The sequence below is a fragment of the Xiphophorus couchianus genome, chromosome 4, assembly GCF_001444195.1.
Source record: "Xiphophorus couchianus chromosome 4, X_couchianus-1.0, whole genome shotgun sequence".
NCBI classification, from domain to species: domain Eukaryota; kingdom Metazoa; phylum Chordata; class Actinopteri; order Cyprinodontiformes; family Poeciliidae; genus Xiphophorus; species Xiphophorus couchianus.
Window position 1 is genome coordinate 19,281,384 of NC_040231.1, and position 21,185 is coordinate 19,302,568.

Sequence of the window (21,185 nt, forward strand, 5' to 3'; positions counted from 1 at the left end):
TCTTCAGCTCTCCAACTGAGCCCAGATTTGTGGAGTGCATCAGTAATAGTTGTCTTGTCTCCCACCTGAGCTACAGCTCCCCAGAGGCACTTGGTTGCTTCTCTGATGAATGTTCTCCTTGCTTAAGTTTGCATTTGTTAGTTTTGACATAAAAATTTAACTTACAATTCATAATCAGAAAGCAGCTCTAAAACTGTTGCCTGAAAGTTGTGGACAAACTGCATCTGTCCCTGTTGCATTAATAAGTAATGATATTTGTTTAGCCTTTTAGAAAGTGAACTTTGAGGAGAAGAGAAATACAATTAATCACAAAAAGGTAATATGTGCAGGACTGCCCAATCCACTGGCATGTGACTCACAGATGGGAAAAAGCAGAAAAAGGAAAAAGTTACCAGCAGATATAATTTGTATGATTGGAGCGCTACAGCACATGTTTAAATGTCAAATGGAAATCTTGTCGGAATTTCTGCTAAGTCCCATCATTCTAACTTTAATAAAAGAAACATAATATAACCTAGAATCCCCCTCTAAAGGACGTAAAGCAGCTCTTGAAGCTTTTCAACTGTATATATTCTTTCAGTTTTTTTTTTCTTTTTAAATGTACACACTACAACCTGGTACTAGAACAACCGAGTGCAGAGGAAAACAACCTTACCACAAAAGACAAATCAGAGTCTCATTGACAGAAAACCGACCGTTTGCTTGGTATGTCAAAGGCTTAATTATGCTGCCGCTGCTGGCAGAATAATGAAGGGATCAGAATAAATCGGTCATAGAAAGTGCTTTCAAACTGTAGATTGAGTTCCAGAATAAAATCATCAGCATGCATTCAAATTCAGCTCTCTGACCATCTCTGTTACTGTCATAAAGGGACATCAGTTCCTCCTCGCTCTGTCCTCACACGTCTCCCACAGAAGAGAATAAAGGTACAGCGCTGTGTCGAGCAGGCTGTCTGAAAAGAGTTATAGCTCCAGCAGGAAGCAGACCGGCACCCCCGGCGCAACTCTCTTCTTAGCCATCAAGGCCTTTTCCATCCTGGCACAGTGCACTGTCTTAAGTCAGTGAATTTATAAATGGAAACACAGTGCTGGTTAACCTCACTGAGAAGCACTGGGCTCTGGAAATTAGTGGCTCAAGAACAAGTTTTAGTATTGGTATAAAAATATCTTTGCAATGCAATGAGGAAACTATTTCAATATCTTTAATTGACTATTTTAGAATATAAAAAATGGCAGACAAAAAAAAAAATAAAGCTCAACTTCTCTTCTAATTACGACCGCATTTTACTATGACAACTGGCTCACAGTTAAAACTTATTGGACATCACTTTAATTATGTTCTAAAAATTGTCAGGACTGTGACAAATTTACGACAAAGGTACATTCATCATCATCTTGTGAAGTGACTCCAGTTACTGCACTCACGCAAAACTGCTGGTCCCCCTATTCCAAAAGGAGGTGTCAGCATTCAGGTAATTTTGGTAAATGGAGTATGGATGAAGAATAAATTATCTTGTCACATTAACAGTTTGGAACAACATTCATTTAACTCTGGGCTTCTTCAAATGCTGAGAGCATTTGTAGTTTTGCAACCCTTGACTTACGCAGGATGTGAACAGCTCTCACGCAGCCTCCACCATCTCCGTAACTACAGAGTCGTGCTAATGTAATCAAGACAAGATGCAAACGAAGAACAAAACCCACACCTCAATCCAAGGAGCGATTATGCTGACCCACTGTTTTACATAGCATTTGTTAGGCAAAGACTGTGTCTTGTTTACAGCATTGCATGCGTTTCTGTGTTTTACCATGTGCAAAACTATTCATACCCCTCATTTCATTTTATTTATTTATTTATTTATTTACATTTTGTCTCATGACATCCACAAGTTCCATTGTATTTTATTGGGACTTTGTTTATCAGACTAACATTGTGAAAGAGAAAAACGATACATGGTTTTTAAAATGAATTGAAATAAGAATCTGAAAGGTGTGGTGTGTATTTGTAGTTAGCCACCCAGAGTCAATACTTTGCAGAATCTACTGTCTCTGTAATTAAAGCTCCAACTCATGTTGCTCCTAGTCTTACACATCTCTAGAGATTAAATATTTGCACTTTCTTCTTTGCACAACAGCTCAAGATTCTCGATTGCATTCCATTACAACTTTGGCTGCAACAGAATGATTGCGATGGCTTCTGATAATGTCTTGTAGGTAAGTGAACTCCCACTCTAGGCTAAAGTCTTTCATGGTCTCCAATTAGCCCCACTAAACCAGTGATCCTTCTTCCACATTATTGCTGTGTCTTCTACAAGGTTGGTTGTAAATTGCAATCTGAATTTTTCTGGCTCTCTTTAACATTGACCTACCCATTGTCACTCTTATACAGGGGTGGGCAACTCCAGGCCTTCAGGGCCGGTCTCCTGTAACTTTTAGATGTATCTCTACTTCAACATACCTGAGTCAAATAATGAGGTCATTAGCAGGACTCTGGAAAACTTGACTGCACTTAGGAGGTGATTCAGCTATTGGATTCAAGTGTGTTGGATCAGCGAGACATCTAAGAGTTGCCAGACACTGGCCCTCAAGGACCAGGATTGCCCACCCCTGCTCTTATACGTCAGGTTTATGAATGCTTTTCTCATATAGGAAGTGGTCGACTGCACGTTGCTTTAAAATCTATTATTGTGTATGTATTGCTCACTGGCAGAGTAGGGACTATGCTGTGCCAACGTGCGAGTTCTGCCTCAAACTTTGAAATTATTTTCTGTGATCTCATATGGGTGGTTCAAATCAAAAGCAAAAAACCATACATGTCCACCAAGACACAGGAAAAGCAGGCAATTTCTCAGTATGGAGCTAAAACACATGATTAAAGAGATATTGGAACCAATTTCTTTTTTTTTTAAGCTGCTATTTGGATGACCACTTGTGGGTAAAAGGTGACATTAAAAGGCTATATCAATTAGATGTGTCTTTATATTACAATACAAAATTGTAGCATAAGTGAGTACCAACTGATGGTGAGTCACTAAACTTCTGTCAACATTATTACATTAACATATTTACTTACACCCTGCTCAGCAGTCCTCTGTCCTGTTTTTGACTCTAGTTTCATGGTGAGAGCAGCTTGTTGGATTTCCTATGTAAAAGCTGCCTCATAATTGGTCCTTCAACAGATTCTGCCACATGAGCTAAAGATCTCTGCAGCTCCTCCAGTTACCTTTAGGATCTTGAATGTTTCTGGCCTTTGAGGGTATCAGAGCAATAGGAAATGAGACGTTTTGCTTCCATTTCAGTTTGCTGTTATTTTGTGTTGGCTCATTACATAAAATCTCATTAAAATACAGCGAAGTTTGTGACTGTAACATAACCAGAGTTGCAAGGAAGGCACTCTATATTAACTTAAAAACAGGGGTGACACCACAATTTCCTTCTGCAAGGCATTTTAAATAAAACATTTGGCTGATATTGTGGAACCCCTGTACAGCATCCATCCCTCATTCAGACAAGGAAATAAATCTTACAACACTTCTGGCTACTTATGATCTAGTTGCTGAATTACTCACAGCATCGTGGCAGGATGTGTAGACAATGTGAACCTGCTTGAGATCCCTATCAAGGAAATGTCTCCGTATGGCAAGGACATTGCAACCGCAACAGTTGTCCTCCTCCACTGTGACGGACTGAGACAACCGTGAGCCAGACACCGATGTGCAGCTGGACACAAAGAGAACGGTAACAGGGGCGACAAAACAGACCGGTGTTAGATTGTTCCGCAGACTGCAGATGAAGTGGACAGAATAGAAATGCAGCAACAGCAAGTAAGATAACAGGGATATAATTAGCATCCCAGCGCAGGAAATCTGGGTACGAGCATGTGATAAATTCAACACTGCTTGGGTCAGTGAGTGGGTCTAACTGGAGTGGTATTGTCTCGGTGGATTACCACTTGGCAAGTGTTGACGCATGCGAAATTTGATCTGGGCTGAAGAGGCTCAAGAGACACAGAAACCAAATAGATATAAATGTGTGGGTGTGTGTTTGAGTACTTACGGACAGGAGCTGGCGAGGCGGCACAGCCCACAGCCAGGCTTCCTCATCAGGTACATGGGCCAACCGTACGCAGCCAGGGCAAAGAGCATATAATAACACACCTCCTTGTACATATGCATCTCCATCTAGGAGGAGCAAATGCACAAAATTTGCATCAGAGTGAGTGCAACAGGAGAAACAGAATATGTCTTTCAATTACATCAAGTAGAAATGTTATCTTTGTAAACATTTCTACTTGTAAATGTAACAAGACCAGAATATGAGCAAAAATCAGGAAAAGAAACTCACAGAGTTCTTGAGGTCCAGATACCTAGTACTACGAGTAACTGGTATCCCTGACAAGAATGCTATAATGTCATTGTTGGCCTGTAAACCAAAAAGAAAAGCAAAAGTTACGTTTAAATTTGTATTTATTTACTTAGTTCTATAAAAAAAATAAAACAATAATGGAAATCAGAAAGAGTTATACCTGGCCCAGGATATTGGATCTTTTTGACCTCTGTGTCTGGCGGAGAAGAACCAGTCCGGCAATAATATCACTGGGCACAATGTCCAGATCTCTGAAGAATTCTGCAAAAAGGCCGGCCACTTCTGAATATGCATCCTGGTCATGAAAGCAACAGATATCAAGATAAGGGGACAATACAAATGAAACGTTTGAAAAAAATCAGTACTGAAGCAGCATAATACTTTGATCACAGTAGCATCAATGTATGCAATATTATAATTAGAAACGATTGTTGCAACGTTAAGTAGGCTGTAGTATTTCTGGGGCCATACTTCAAAACTCTCTATACAAAAAATAGATTTGACTAGTGGAAGGGGCCTTTAAAGCCCACAATTTATATAGATTTTGGTGACCAAGATGCTAACTCTTAAGAAGAGTAATAAAGATGGAACAGAAAAAAAAGTGAGGAGAATTAAATTTGATTACAATCAATACTATCTTATTCAACAATAATGTTGCAATTTCCTGTTTTCTTTATAATGTGCAGCTTGGATCAATATGTAACATCTCAAATAACTTGTGTGGTGTAGATTAGCCATCATTGGTCAAGTGGACAATGTAAAACTAATTAATTTAACTTAGTTCGCATTGTTGTAACCAACAACATCCTTGGGAGAAAGTCTCGTTCAAAGAAATGTAAAAAGTCATTGATTAGAGAGACATAGGGGCCACTTAACTCAGCATCTTGCCTCAGTAGCTTCACGGTAAATAAAAACCAAAGAAAAACGTGGCTGGGGTTCACTCCCAAATGCAACTATGTTAACCTCTAGATAAAATTAAAAGGACCCAGTGCTAAGTTGATGGTTTCTAACATCTCCTAGAGACAGCCTGTCTCTGAGATTGCACATATCGCACATATATATTGGAGCCATTATAAACTATTGCATGTTATTCACATTAGAGCATTTGCCGGATTTCCACACACTGAAGACATTTTGTTGTGACCAAACAATTTATTAAGTGTCACTGGGATTTAAGTCCAACTTTTTATTCATTTAGAGAATAACGTTTCACATTTGTTCTCTTAAATTGACTTTACAACAAATAGCGAAGAGGTTCAGGAATTGTTGCGACTCACCGATTGTGTATCCTGGGCTCTTGTGCAGCACATGAAGAACTTCAGTCTTCTGCTCCAGCTGCTGGCCTGGCCTTCTTCTAGTCTGTGTCTAACAACAAGAAGAACACAAAGATTTCTGTTGTAGATTCGTCATACTAAATGAGAGAGAAGAATTTAGGGAGCCTGTTTGAACCTGAGAGTGTATGTGGTTAGGTTCCGCTGACGCCGACGGGTTGCTTTGAGTTTGACAAAAGTCCGACCCGTTGGATCGAAGGTGCACATGAGGGTAATGCAAACACTGAGTATCACCAGCCAGTTACACGCAACGATTCCTGCAAAGAATGTCAGAAGGACATTTTAATGCCAACATAAAAAGTTTGGGAATTAAATATTTTGCTCTCATTTCTTATATTAAATAATTTTTTCCACATACCCAAAGCCAAGTTTTTTGCAGTGACATCAGAGCACGGCTGGTAATACTGGACGAGCCAGGCAATGCCTACTACAGCATACACTAGCTCAACTAGTAGAATGGCTAAAAAACAACAACAACAACAAAAACAGAGGATTCATGTTAATCCAATCATATACCATTCAGAACCAAAACTAATTGTGAGCCATAGTCTCTTACCTAGTCTGATGTAAATCACATACTGCACAGCTTCCCTGGGCTGTGTGTACAAAATGCTGCCCCTCATACTCAACCACATGATGGCGCTCTCACATATAAGGCAGCTGACAAGGATGCCCAAGTATCCTCGGCCATGGTCCACCAGAGTGACAGAACACGACAGGTCTGAGCCGTACCGAAGGCCGAAGAGAACCACGGACAGAACCACCAACCTGGGTTGGAAAGAGAAGAGAGAATTTTGTCTTTCTGCAGAGATTTACTGGTAGGTCCGATAACCAGATACAACATTCTGTGGAGTGGAGTGGGAATCCATACAACTGCTGAAACACTGACTCACCAGATGCAGTGCAGCAAAAAAAGGAAGAGGGCGGGCAACACTAGGTCATCACTGCCAACTGACCAGCGCCGCCTAAACATCACCATCCCGGGCATCACTGCCCTGTTATGGAAAGGAAACAAGAAGTTTTGTCAGTGTCTCAAAATTCATATTAGATCAATTTTTAACTCTAATCTTGCATCCAAAATGTTCAATATCACATTATTTCCTATTAAACATTTTCTCCCAGCCTGCATAGTCAACGAGCTAAAAGCAGTGATAAACGTGCAAAACTGTTATAAACCTTTAGCATATGCTGTCAGAGAATATTTAGATCTAATAAAGTAAAATCGTAGAAGTCAACATTATCAACGTGTTAGGTATCCATTTTTTATTAAGATAAATAATATCCAAAAAACTCTACACTGAGAAGCAGAGGTGAGGGAGATGACATTTAGAAAATAATGACACTTTGAAAGGGTGCAACAGGTTAGGGAAAAAAAATGAAAGAAAACATAAGATTTAATAAATGATACACTTGTTAGGTGGAAAAGCTGCTTTAATTTCACGCCATCTTTAAAAAGGCAGATTACTGTTGTTTCCAGCAGGTTAAAAATACATTTAACAGTCTAGAAAAAAATCCAACCATAGAACTATTGCCTGGCAACATTTAAAGTGTTCAATCAGTTTGAAAAGGCTGTAATTCAAATAAAGGAAACAACTGACCAGCGCCGGTTGTCTAAACATGGTCTGTTTAGTTTTTAGCGGGGATTTGACATTTGGTCATTAAAAACGTATATTAGGTTGACCAGTATTTCAGTTTAACTGATGAGCTTCATAGGAGTTAAAACTGAGGAAGAGGGTAAGAGTTTCAACAGCGCTGCAGTTTATAGAAGAGCCTTTAACAAGTTGTCACATAGTCATATTTCATCTCTTGTTCATTTTACTCAACCACTGAGGGGAAAAAAAGCATGCTTAGTTGCCAGACAGCTAAAGGAAAGCAGTGCATGTCTGACACATGTCAGTTTACATGTTACTTTAACAAACTGACTGTCATTAACAGGACCATTTCTGAAATAACATACTTTCTGTTTTTAAAATAATCAAATTTGAAAACCTACAACCAAGACAACTCTTGGTTAGTTTCAGAAAACAAACATAAAGCTTTCAAACATGTGTTTATTATACAGCTCTGGAAAAAATTACAAGACCACTTAAAATGATCGGTTTCTCTTATTTTACTCTTTATAGGTATATGTTTGAGTAAAATAAACATTGTTCTTTTATTCTACAAACTACTGACAATATGTCTCCAAAATTCCAAGCAAAAATGTAGTATTAATTTGCAGAAAAAGAGAAATGGTCAAAATAACAAGTAAGATGCACAACAAGTTCATATTCATTTAGAAACAACAATACTAATGTTTTAACTCAGGAAGAGTTCAGAAATCAATATTTGGTAGAATAACCATGAGGTTTTCAATGGTTCAGTGCAGTGGTCTCTTATTTTTCCCAGAGCTGTATTTCAGTAAGTGTGATAAATAGTTATTCCCTGTATTTCATCCATAACTTCATTTGTGGGTCAATTTCTTTGTACATACAGCTCTCAGTAACGTTGTGTAGAATATTACAGAAAACTCTGACATTTGTTGTTCAATAGCTTGGGAGAGAAAAAGATTTCAAGAATCTTTCATCCATTCTGTTACAAACAATCAGAAAACTGGGCATCTTGTTGTCAGCTAACACATTCCCGAATCCCCTGGTCCATAGTACTTTAAAGATGAACCAAATTCACAGTCCAGAGGCTTGGCAAGGGCAAGGCAACACTTCTGTCCTTTGTTTATGTCTAGCTAAAACAAATTTGAACATTTTCTTCAAATGTGGCTGTTTATGGATCCTAGCACAGATTATATTCTAATTATTTGGGATGGGATAGACAGGAAAATAGAGCTCTAGTATTTTAAGTGCCATTATGCCTCCATTTCTTGACAAAACTTCTAGATTGATGACCACATTCATTTTTCTGCCATCTAGGAGATCTAGCATGTGTTCAAAGCCTTTATTCCCGTTCTCTGTTGCCAAACAAATGATCATTTACTACTGTGGTGTCATTGGTGATCACCTCAGGAGACACAATACACCAGAATTTGTCAACAACACAAAAAAGGTAAAAAGAGTCACAGTCCATTGTTTTAGTAATCAAAGCAAACTGAAGGTCTTCAGTTTCAACAAACTGAAGACCTTGTGAATGGTTACAATAAAATCCCTTATTTGTCAGAAGCACAAAAGAATGTTTGGTTCATAGGACAAAATACATGCTGAAAACAATGCATCATAGTTTAACTTGCAAAAGATGAGTACTAATTGGCATGCCCTAAAAATAAGAGATAACAAAGTAGCAAAGTAGTAACTACACATAAGTTATAACAAAGTTTTACTTGTTGGTGAGGCTTGAATTTTCTTCATATCTGAGGAACCAGAGTTATCAAACTCTTTAAAGATTATTTTTAAATAAATAGTGACCAAACCAAAAAAAAAAAAAAACTATTGATTTTAGGCAATTTAACCAAAAATGTTTAACATTTATATACATAGATCACTATACACAGAATTAAATATTTTGAGAATTTATTTCTATTAATAGAAAAAGGATGGCTTCCCTCTAATGAAAGCTCTAAATTCAGTTATGTAAATTATGTAAATAGCAAGGGATTTCTTTATGCACTTTTGACAGAATAATCACAAAGTGCCTGAGACAGGAAATATAAAAAATGAAAACATAATAAAAACAATGAAATCCTACAGATAATTTTTTTTTTAAATACTAGAAAGATTTTTAAGAAAAGCATGGCCAATGCCAATAGTCTACAGCTGCATTTTAAATAAGGAAAAGTAAAATAATGGAGGCTTGTTCTGCACTCGAGTTGCAACAATCTGGAAAGAGTGAGCCCCTTTAGTTTTATATCTGGTCTTTAGAATAACAAGGAGTAGATTTTAGTTTGAGGACCTGAAGGCTCAAGTTGGAGTGTGTTGCATTTACCATCTAGTAATAGTAGAAGGGAGCTTAAACATGCAGCACCCTGAATGTTAAAAATTAATTTTAAAATGAATAGGTAACCAGTGCAAACATTAAAAACAGGAGTGATGTGGCTCCATGGTTCATGTTCAGACTTTTTCTGCAGAGTTGTGCACCAACTGAAAGTGTTTGAGCTTTGTCGTTGACACATCTGAGAAGTGTCCAGAATAGACAAGAGCAAATAAAAGAATGAAAAACCACCTCCAGTTCCTGTTTTGACACCAAACTTTTTTAGAACATTTGGAAACATTTCACAATTTAGACATTTTGGTTTGAGTGACCTTCAAGAGAGATTGATTTGTTAAAAACAAGAAGTACCAATTTCTAAAAGGATATATTGAAGTGTCAACCTACTGAAAATTGTTTACGCACCATCTATGCTCAATACATGATCAGAGCTCCTTTTGTATGGATTACATCATCAATGTGGTATGGTATGAAGGTGATCAGCCTGTCGCTCCGTTGAGGTGTTCAGACACTCCCAGTAGTAACTTATAACTGATCTGCATTGTTGAGCATGAAACAATGCCATTTTCATAGAGCGGCTTTGGAATTTAGGTCAAGCCAACTAACTTGCTTGACCTGATCTCATGGTGTCTCATAGCCCAGACTGGATACAGTAGACCAACACATAACATGGCTCTTAAAATCATCATTGTCTGAGGAAATATCATGATGGACCTCAAGCAACTTTTATACTTACCCTTCTTCCAGAGTCTGAGGTCTTGATTAAAAACAATATTGAGTATTCCAATTCCACTAATTTTCTCCTCAATCCAAGTAAGAAATGACAGATGTAACTTCTGGTACAGGAGTTACTTAAAACTAGGAAGTAAAAGTTGTAGCCTATGTCCAAGATAAGTCTGCATGTGGTGGCTCTTGAAGAACTGAGTCTTGCCAAAGTCAATACCTTGTGAATATCCTCCAAATTCTTGAATGGGCAAAGCAGCACAATCCTTTCAAGGCAGCAGTTATTCCAGTTTTTCTTTCAATCACTTTGATTAATAACTCAATCTTTGCAAACAATTGCCTTTTGCAGCCTACCCTTCTTGTGGAGATTGTCATCAACTGTCTACTGAATCACTGTTATGTCAGGAGTGAGTAGGCCAACATAATATCTCTGTCACAAAAATCTGTTTATTAATCTCATGTAATATTCTAATATTCTGATCAAATTAAGGTAGGGCTGGATCATTAGCTGTGTGAGTCACGATCATCAAAATTAACTAAATATAGCCTTGAAATAAAGCAGTATGTGTAGTCTTAATAACATGCACCACTTTTGAACTGAGTTAAAAACAATTGCTTATTTATATTAGTCTGATTCATTGAGGTGTACCTGTGTTTTACGCTTGTTTCTAATTTTATGTATTCAAATGCCATACTGACATTGCCATGCTGAATTCATTTCCCCCCCCTTTTTAATAGATACACAGGCATCTGAACAAATACATTAACACATTTGATGAGGTAATAAACTTTACTGCCAATAGCTTCAGACAACTGCACTGAAACAGGCTGAGGCAATACACTATAAAACACAGCTATTAAAAAGTTAAAGCAGAAAGAACAGAATGATTTCTCTAGAAAGAGAATGACGTTTCAAATGTTCAATGAGAAAGATGTAATTTGATGAGTACCACTGAATGTAAAGAATTTTTTTCCACTAACAAGGATATAGATTTTACTCAGTCAGATTAACTGCTCTGACTACTGTGACGCATTAAACTGGAAATGAGTCACTTCATGGCCCCTCATGTGTTCTGGATATTAATGTCTACTGTAAAAAGAAATAACAGGAACTTTTTTCACATAACAGGATGTTGTAACACTTTCCTCCTTTTTGGGCTGCCAACAGGAAGCAGTTACTGATGGACCTAGTTTTGTTGTGAATAATTTTAATCAAAACCAGAACCTGCTCGACATCTCATCATCCAACTGAAGCTGGAAAAAAAATGAACATGGACATTTGCCATTTCTGCTTGACAATAGAGTAAACAATAATATGAGCCATACTACTTGTTTTATTGTATGCTGTATAAAACTGATTGTTTTTATTCAAATTAAGGCAATTAAGGGCGATTTCACCAGCCCTGTTTAGTTCACTTTTATTGAACTCTACTTCATTCACCTAGGAAGTCTGGTTTGTTTGAGGAGGTGAGAATGCACAATTGAACTCTGACAGCACCACAAAAAAGCTAATTCTGTTCCACTTACAAACCTGGGTCTCGGTTCAGGTAAAGTGAACTCTGGCGCAGTTCAAGTGCATATGTGGATGCAGACAGCTCCAAAAGCAGAAAGTGGATAGCTCAAGACATTCTGGGTAAATAGAAACGGCTCCTGGTGTTTTACCAAAGACATAAGAGAAATCCTACAACCGCTAAAATTTGATGCCACTCCATTATGTTTACATTTTACAAAAGAATAAGTTGCCTTCATGTCTTCTTCAGAGGTTTTTGTGTAGTTTCCTTCAGTGGTTCTTGTTGCAGCACCACAACAGGTGAGGGGGGAACAGGTTTTTCAAAGATTTGGTTTGAAAAACCAAATGGTGCTGCGAAAGAGAACTGCATCAGCTAAAAATGTAACAAATGTAATTTTGGTTCCCAGATGGACTGAGTCTACCAGACTATCAGGTGTGAAAACAACCTAAAAGTCTAAAGCCAAAAAAACAAAAAAGGAAAAGAAAAAAATCCCCAATCTTCTCAAATTTACACTCTTCCAGTAGAAAAACCCCCCCAAAAAACACATCCTCTCCTAAAAACTCAATTTGGGTGAAGTAACATCAATGAGTCAATGAGGACAATTGGAAGAATAAGGTAAGAAAGAAATGGGGAAAAAAAAGAAAAGTTAACAGATAAACTTCTCCAAATTTCTTTTAGGCCAAAACAATCAGGTCAATTACACTGCGAGAGTCCACTTTTAAAATAAAAAGTCCATAAGAAATCAGAGACACATTAATCAGCACTCTCCTCTGGGCAGATTGTTGAAACATTTTTTCTTACTCCCAGCAGAGACCTCAACAGTGAAAAAACAAATTGACATAATTATTAATCAGAGGAGAATTCAGGATTTATGATCCATTCTTTTTCTAGTGCACATCTGCACACTTTCCATTGGGAACTATTTAACAACATGAAGACACCCAGTTCATACAGTATTTTATGTACTTTACTTAAAAGGAATACAAGTTAGTATATTGAAATATAACAAAATTAATTGTCAGAGTATAGATATACACAATCAAAGATCCATATGCAGTCAGTTGAAAAAGAAACAAACATTTTCATGAAAGTCAATACAGAAAAAAAAAATCTAAGTTATTTTTTTCCTGTTTGGCTTAATCAGTCTCTCACAGAACTGTGGAGGAACTTTCATTTGGCCAACCTCCATGTTATTCTCTTATTGAATCTTGTTCAACGAGTGAACAACATTTAAATAATGATGTTCACTCATTGAGGTTTGTAGGTATTAGACCATGTACAGCACTTTTAGGATGAGGTTTGAACCTTGACTGGGCCACCCACTGTAGATTCGTTGCAGGCGTTTCTTTCAGATCATTCTTTCTTTCGATTTTCAATTTTCACACCTCATGGTCAATTTAAACTTGCAGTCGTGCCACCACAGATCTTAATTTCTGAGACCAGTAATTTGCCCAAGATACCAGTCAGAGCTGGTCAGACGTGCCGATCATTTAATTAGGCACATTTAATCAGCAGCACCTGGCTTTTGCTTTTACTCTTAAATCCTATGGAAGCAGCTAGAGTCACAGCTTCTCCATTGTATTTTGTCATGTGATTTGTAAAACAAGGTCAAATTTAAGTATTTTTAGAACCTGGATCAGATCAGGTTATGTTTGTTATAGTCTGATGCACAAGGCAATAGAATCAAAAGAGGATGCACTTTTCATCCAACTAGTTTTTGTCTCAAATCATATCTGCAACTGTTTTCACAACTCGAGTATATCACAACCCTTCAAACTCTCCATGAGCAAAGAAGAAAAACAATAGTTACTCAATACAACAAAAGTTCTAGTAAGAGTGCTTGCAGCACAAAAGACTGAGTGTGAAAATCAGCTTTTCTCCACACGTCTATTAATAATAAAAGGAGTAGATATGCAGGGACTTGCAGTTTGTGTTAATATCTGTTACTTTCACTTACAATGGTTTTCTGTTGTCAAATCACTGAATTGTCACTGCGCAGAATTACCCTACACCAGTATTATCACAAGTGGATTTCTAGCAGTGATTATTAGATTACTGTAAAATATGACTAGAGATTTGTTCCACACTCAATTAGACAAAATTCTCTTACCAGGTTAATGTATTGTGGCATTCAAAAATATTTTGTCCATTTAAAAACACAAAAACATATGCAACTTATGGAAGCTAGCAAAACATTAGGAAAATAAATCTATCCCAATTTCTAATGAAATATTTATGCCTTATTAAGCAGCTCTTGCTTTCAGTCAACATAAAATTAAAACTCAGAATCATAAAAAGTTTGAAAAGCACAGGAAGCAAGCACTCAAAGACATGTTTTGATGACTGTAGATTTTGTTTAAATTTAATTAAAAGCAGTATCTACAAAATATTGTCTAGACAATATTTATTTTTGTAATCTACCAGGCCTAACATTACAGTGCCAAATACCATTTACAACTCTAAAACATAATGTACTATTCCAATTACGCTAATTGTGTGCTATAATCAACACAAGCCGACCATTTCTCTGCATTTTATTGATTCAGACTCAAACAACATTGGTTCGTGTAATACTATATATGGAACCAATTTCAGAAGGTGCAAACCATCAGAGGAAAAATACATAAATTAGTCAATCACTGCATCACCAAATTTCATATGAATGGCTGTCATATTAGATTTTGATGTTGGTGATGTTGGAAGACCTCCAACCTTCAATGTCATAATTTCAACTTTAGGAGTCATTCAAATTGAATTTTCCCAAAAAATGGGACATTGACTCCAATGTCTGATTACACCTTGAAATCAAATACAAGTCCAAATTTGAACTGGTCATCAAAAGTACAGAGTTTCCTACAAAAGTACAAAATAGTCCCAAAGCATCCCAGAACATTTGCAAACATTAAACAGGTGTTTGGAGCAATAATGTGATAAAATAACGATTGTTTATTTTTCAAAGTTTATTGCGTGTTCCAAATTAGATTTCAGTATTACATTATGCTATGTACTTTATACTGTAATGGTCAATGACAAACTTTTTATGTATCCATCCAAGTAGTGGCTCAGAGAGGCCAATAAAGCACCTGAATAATCCTTACATTGATAAATCATCAATTTCTGCAGTGACAACAACAAAATCCAGCCAATCGATCGTGCAATCGGCTTTGAGCAGTCAGTAATGACTATAGGGCTCTTTGAGTCTAATTTCACAGAAGACGACTAATGTCTCCGTGTTCCATCCTCACTAATTGCTGTTGCCTCCTGAGGGGCCTTCCCATCCATCAACCAAGAGGATGTCAGCCCATTAGTGGTGCAGTTTGGCCGCTACTGTTGACATTAGCAGATGCACTTATTGTTCTCACAAAAGTCAAATGCTTAGATATTATGATGATTTATAAGTGCACAGCAATTTGTTTTGTCTTTTCTTTGATCGTTGTTTGATTACAGTAATTCTGCTAAAACTACAAGAAAACCAAAAAGAAATGCAGATATGGGATATTTTTTACAAAAAAGGTATAAAAATAAGTTAAAGGTGCACCTTATTTAGGAAAGCAACTATTGATTAAAAATAATCCATACTCACAGTAACTATTCAAAAGCCCAAGCTTAAATTCAGTGCATTGCAAAAGTATTAATATGACTTAAACTTTTCCACATTTTGGAAAAAACATGTGGATACAGACTTTGGTATCTTTATTAGGTTGTATATGTGACAGAACAAGTGTTATAGAATAGAGTGCATAATTATAAAGTTGAAGGAATAGGATGCACTGTTTTCAGGATTTTCTTTTTTTTCTGAAAAGCATGGTAAGGGTTTGCATTTATCACACATCTATCTTTAGCAAAACCATGTTTTGCAGCAAAATAGATTCAGTTCTTTGGTGCAACACCTCTACCACCTAAGCACATCTAAAGATTGAAACTTTAACTCATTCTTCTTTGCTAGTCTTAAACCAGATGAGACTGGATAGACAATGTCAGGCAATCTAAGATTTAAAAACTTGCCACAAGTTCTCAGAATGGCCTCGTTAATGTCCAAACACAAATTCTTTTTACAGGTCATAAATATATGACCTGAACCACTTCATTGTAGCTGTAATTTCATACTTGGGGTTATTGTTCTGCTTTCAAGGTAACCTTATCCGTCTTTCACATCAACTCGAAACAGGTTTGCGGACGGTGCTGAAAGAAAGCCCCCATGGAGCATGATTCACCTAATACTATATTCCACTTTCTTAAAAATTACACATTTTTACAGTGCACTACTAACAGTTGTCCTGTCAACAGGTTCTCCCTCCTGTCCTGTGGATCTGTGCAGCTCCTCCAAGGTTACTATAAGTCTCTTTCTTTCACTATGAAAGTCCTCCTTCCCCAGTCTGTCTATTAGGATAAAAACAAATCTTGGTAGGTTTGCAACTTTTATAGTTTTAGATGGCTGAATGATACTCAGAGATTTTTAAAGCTTTAGATATTGTTTCATGACCCAACAATGCTTAAGCCCCTCTAATACTTTAAACGTGAACAGTCTGATGTGTCCCTTATTCTTCATGATGCCGTTTTCTCACTAATGTTCTCACAAAAGAGCTGGATTTATCCTGAGATTAAATTATACGCAGGGGGATGCCATGTACCAATTAAGTGATTTGGTAGCACTAGATTTTATAAAGGGGCATCACAGAAAACGGAACTAATCACAAATGAATGCCACACTTTTTAGATTTTTGTGCAGAAAATAAGTAAAGCTATGAGTACTTTTACATACATTTTACCGTTATAGTTATATTTTATTTTGGTCCATGATATAAAATCATACAGAAACACACTGAAGTTTGTGGTCCTAATATGACAAACTGTTGCAAAGTTCAAAAGGTAGGAATAATTTTGCAAAGTATTGCAAAATTACTGGTTTAACATTGTGCTTTTACATGTCTTTACCCCACAATAATTCATACACACTTACACAGCACCTTCTATTAATTATCTGTAGCTTGTTTTCTTCACCGTCATACCCTGATTAGCATTACAGAGAGGCATGGTGTTCATAGTTCATTAAATAAACTTTGACCAGTGAAGTGGCCATTGAGTCTACCACTCTCCTTGCAACTTAAAGGTGGTAACTCAGCACCAGAGTTAGATTAGAGTAGATTAGCCAAGAACTTTAAATCTCATCAAGTTATCTAATTGTGTCTGGTCAGTGGTTCAAGAATGACAGCTAAGATAGAAGAAGAGATAAGGGAAACTGCAAGCCTGAATTTGCTTTTAAAAATAAGCTTCTCTAACGCAACAATCCAAGTAAATACCATTGAATGTGTATTTTTACAAAATAAAAATCAGACTAATTAAATTATTGAATGTCAATGTACATTTTGTTTGCTTTATGATTGCTCTATGTCCTAAACCCATTGATGCCAAAATGCATTATAACATATTTTGTGTGCAGACACAGAAAGAACAATATGAAGAATAACCTGACCTTACAGTTGAAAGATTGTGATGGAGAACAAAATGCATCGATTATTTCAAAAATAGCACCCAACACTGAATCTTTCTAAAGATGATACTGATCAATAAAACTGAACTGAAAATGGCCAAACACGCTTCCAAGTCTGGCTCTCCTTCAACTGAACATGGCGCGCCCTCTACTAAATGTGAAAGATAATATATGTCATCAGAGATCCTGTACTCCTGTGCTCCAATATGTGATACATACTCTCTGCACAAACAACTGAAGATTCGCTCCATGAGTCTCTTTGGTACTGTTCAGTGAAAATTAAAAACCAATTCATTATTGATGTAGTGGGAGTCGGGGAGAAGCTTCCCAATATTAATAATGAGTTGAAGTTTCACTTTGTATTGAGAACCTTCCTTCTCAAGCAGTGAATAAACCCTGTTCTTATGCCTAAAGCACAGGACACATCGTTCTGTCTGCATAAAACCCAAATCTAAATGTACAGAACCTGACCCTCTACGGCAGCTCTACAAAGCAAGCAAACACTTCCATGCTAAACTGCTGCTCTTGACTCCGCTATGATATGCATTCGGCATGAGTCATCCAAACTAAAACTCCCATCCTGAGTGTCTCCGTCTGCAACCAAATGACATATGTGTTTTTGAAAAGGCTAGGATATATTGCTGCATGTGAGCAAATGTTTTGTGCCCCAAACACAGTGTGCTCCTGTGTGCCAGGCTGATCCCCACGTGACTACGTAACAATGAAGTAACAACAATGCCAGGGCTCCCAGTATTTCCCGATGGCTTTGTCCCTGATGGAGATAAACAATGACAAGGTATGCTGTGGCTTATCTAGGCTGTTTGAAATGGTGGTTGCATTTAAACATCAAGCAAAAAAATAATCAAATTTCTATTTAAACAACGTCTATACATCTCTCAGCTGCTTGATGTAAACAGCAAATATGTAGTTCTCAGTGCTGCAAAGCATTGCATTGAGAACTCCCCGGATCTCAATGCTCAAATATCTACACAGACATGGTAAATAGACCAATAAACCACAGTGCCGAGAGAGCCAATGACACTAGATCGGGATCTAAAACCAGGAGCCAGCACTGGTTTCCATTCCTTGTTTTGTTCAAAGTAGGTTGATCTGGTATCACTACCAGCTGGTGTTTTCGTTTCCCACTCCTCCATCTCACAGAGAGCCTGCTGCAGCAACAGCAGCATCAAGAACAAGCTGTGGCACACAGACTGCTGCTCGCAGCCTCATTATTTTTACCACATTCCCTACCTGTGTAACCTGCTCATCTATCACCTCAATATGCACGGCAAGTAAACACCCAAGCTGTCCATCAAGCATTTCCAGACAAGCAGGTCTTAGAAACTGGTTTGAAAACAAACAAACAGATGACAAATACAAATCCACTATCACAACAGAGACACACAAGTCTGTACTTTTAAGGATGTGGAAGATCAAATAAACAGAAGAGTTTTATAATCTTCTAATCTCAAGACATATGCTTGTTGATTAAGATTATGCTCATTACCAAGCATTGCACTCTAATTTCTGTAATAACATGAAAGTAACACTTATTACTTATATGTTTTTGAAATGTGTGTACTTATGAATGTTTTTATGTACCTCTTAAAACTAAATATATTAAAAAAAAAAACTTAAATGTGAGTAAATGCTGCAAAATGATAGTTCAATCACAGACATTTTGACATTTCAATGCCATAAAAATTTGGGTCACCATACACCTGTGTCTTAAACTAATGTTAAGAGTCCCGTTAACAGTAAGAATGTGGTTCTGGAGTTTGTTTTAAACTGAGTTATAGCTAAACAGAGTGCGTTGTCATTTCCTTTGGTTTTTGGTGGTGACAATCTTAAATCCAAACATGCAAATTTGGTCATAGCAGAGGGCTAATAACCCACTTCTAAATGAAAAAAGTACTTATAAAAGTGTCAAAAACTAAAGTGTAAGTTCTTTAGTAGCTTTTGAAAAATAAAAAAAATTAAATTAAATTTTAAAATTTTAAAAAATCAAATAAAAAAATAGCATGCTTAGTCCATAAACCCTGCTTATTTCTTGAGGTTTTGTGTAAATGAAAACTGAAGCAAATATTGTACACTTTTTTCAAAATTATTAAATTTACTTGAAACTCCTTGGCAATGACAGCTGTAAGATGTCTAGTGTTTGTAGTTCTAGTTTCAGGCATAGCTGAGGCATGGTTTTCATCCATCTTCCACACAAAATGTCTGCTAACCTAAAAGTATCTGGGGTCTGCTTTCATTCCGACATCAATTCATTCCATTAATAGGACTTTTTTTTTTGAGATTTTGGCTCATCATGTTAAAAAATCCACCCTTGTTTTATCTTCAAGCTTTTTTTTTCTAACAATGTCTCTGTAAACTTCTTAATTCATCCTTCCTTCAATAATGGGAGGTATCCCAGTACCACCTGCTGAAAAGACACCCCACTTACCATGACATTCCCACCTCTAAACAACACTCTTGGTAGTTTGGGGCAACCTGTGTCAAACGTCATAATTTTCCATTACTGGGGGTTTTGGCAACAATAAAGTTGAGAGGGGTGAAGAGAGCTCTTTCACATGTATTGTCATGTTTCTTGTTAGGTTGTTAATGAGAAACCTTTTCCCAGGCCATCGGTTAAAATAAAACTGGTCCAAATTAGGCTAAATGATACGGTTTCTAAATACAGACAGATTTTAGATATTTTTATTAGTTTTATTGTGTTTAATTTTATTTATGTTTTAGTGCTTAGTCATTCCACTTTATTACACAATTTGGGGCAAAGTTGTTTCGATTTCTCTGCATGAAATCATGGGATATATGGCATGAATCTCATGTCAATAGACCATAGGTAAAACTTTACTTTAACCAGTTCCACACTTCTCTCATTGTATGTATGCAGTGTTTACTTTGTACAACACTGAAATAACTGCATGTGAAATATTTACAGATCATAATTAGTAATTTGCAAAAACTGTGTGGAACAAGTTGCGACTTGAAATTAATGACCAAGTGCATTTCTGTGTCAGTTCAAACAACTGCATATGAAACAGAAATGCAGGGCTAATGCTAATAGAACTTAGTGCTAAACAGTCAAAGGAGACAGACAATGTCCTTAACTTAGCCATTGGCTTAAGTACAACCACTGTGAGTCAAGTATCACGTGAAGAGAGCCATCCTGTTCATGACCATACACGGCTTCCCCACAGTTTGAGAACGTGCCTGCGCTGGTGGGTGTTGTGGATGCAATTTATGCATGTTCCTTTAATACCTCACAAACAGGCAACTCTTTCAAGTTATTAAGCAAACAAACAGAATAGAATCTCTTGAATACTTCCTGTTTTCCAATCTATTCAAACTTACATTTTGAAAACGGCTCAAAATTTGGTCTTTCTTCATAACCCACTAAAAAGCTTATGGAGTAGTTTACAATGTCTGGAAACAATCAAATAAATAAGGCTTGACTGCATATTTTAATATAACCACATAAGAACTGATCACAGTTTTCCTGGCTGATTCATAACTCTGATCTGCCAATTTCTACTTTCTAATTCTTAAAACTTTAATTCCAACAGAAAATGAAAGGATTACAAGATTATCCCCATTCATGCACCAAAGCATGTCCCAAAGTTGTTGTTATATATATATATATCATTGATGTGTCAAAGTAAATCGTCTAGGCTGTTGAAAGAGGAAAACCAACTTCTGGTTTTTCAGCATCTAACCTAATGATCACCAATCAGAGAAAACCACCCAATTCTGATCTCTGGTTGATTGATGCATCTCAAAACACATTTTTATCAAGAGAAGTTGTTTCCCAGTAATGCAACCAGCCTGGCTTATTGTTATAACAGAA

The 21,185-nt window shown here is 36.8% G+C and overlaps 1 protein-coding gene across 2 annotated transcripts in view; it reads right to left on the reverse strand.

Moving 5' to 3' along the window:
* Nucleotides 1-21,185, reverse strand: part of dagla (diacylglycerol lipase, alpha) — a 43,064-nt gene that overhangs the window by 13,048 nt on the left and 8,831 nt on the right. For both annotated transcript variants that reach the window (XM_028014351.1, XM_028014350.1), the window contains exons 2-10: nt 6,589-6,690; nt 6,252-6,463; nt 6,054-6,155; nt 5,814-5,952; nt 5,642-5,729; nt 4,525-4,659; nt 4,344-4,421; nt 4,056-4,180; nt 3,569-3,719 (exon numbers count right to left, since the gene is read on the reverse strand). In XM_028014351.1, coding sequence (XP_027870152.1) covers nt 3,569-3,719; nt 4,056-4,180; nt 4,344-4,421; nt 4,525-4,659; nt 5,642-5,729; nt 5,814-5,952; nt 6,054-6,155; nt 6,252-6,463; nt 6,589-6,683 — 1,125 coding nt within the window. In that variant the 5' untranslated portion in view covers nt 6,684-6,690. The remainder of the gene's footprint in view (nt 1-3,568; nt 3,720-4,055; nt 4,181-4,343; nt 4,422-4,524; nt 4,660-5,641; nt 5,730-5,813; nt 5,953-6,053; nt 6,156-6,251; nt 6,464-6,588; nt 6,691-21,185) is intronic.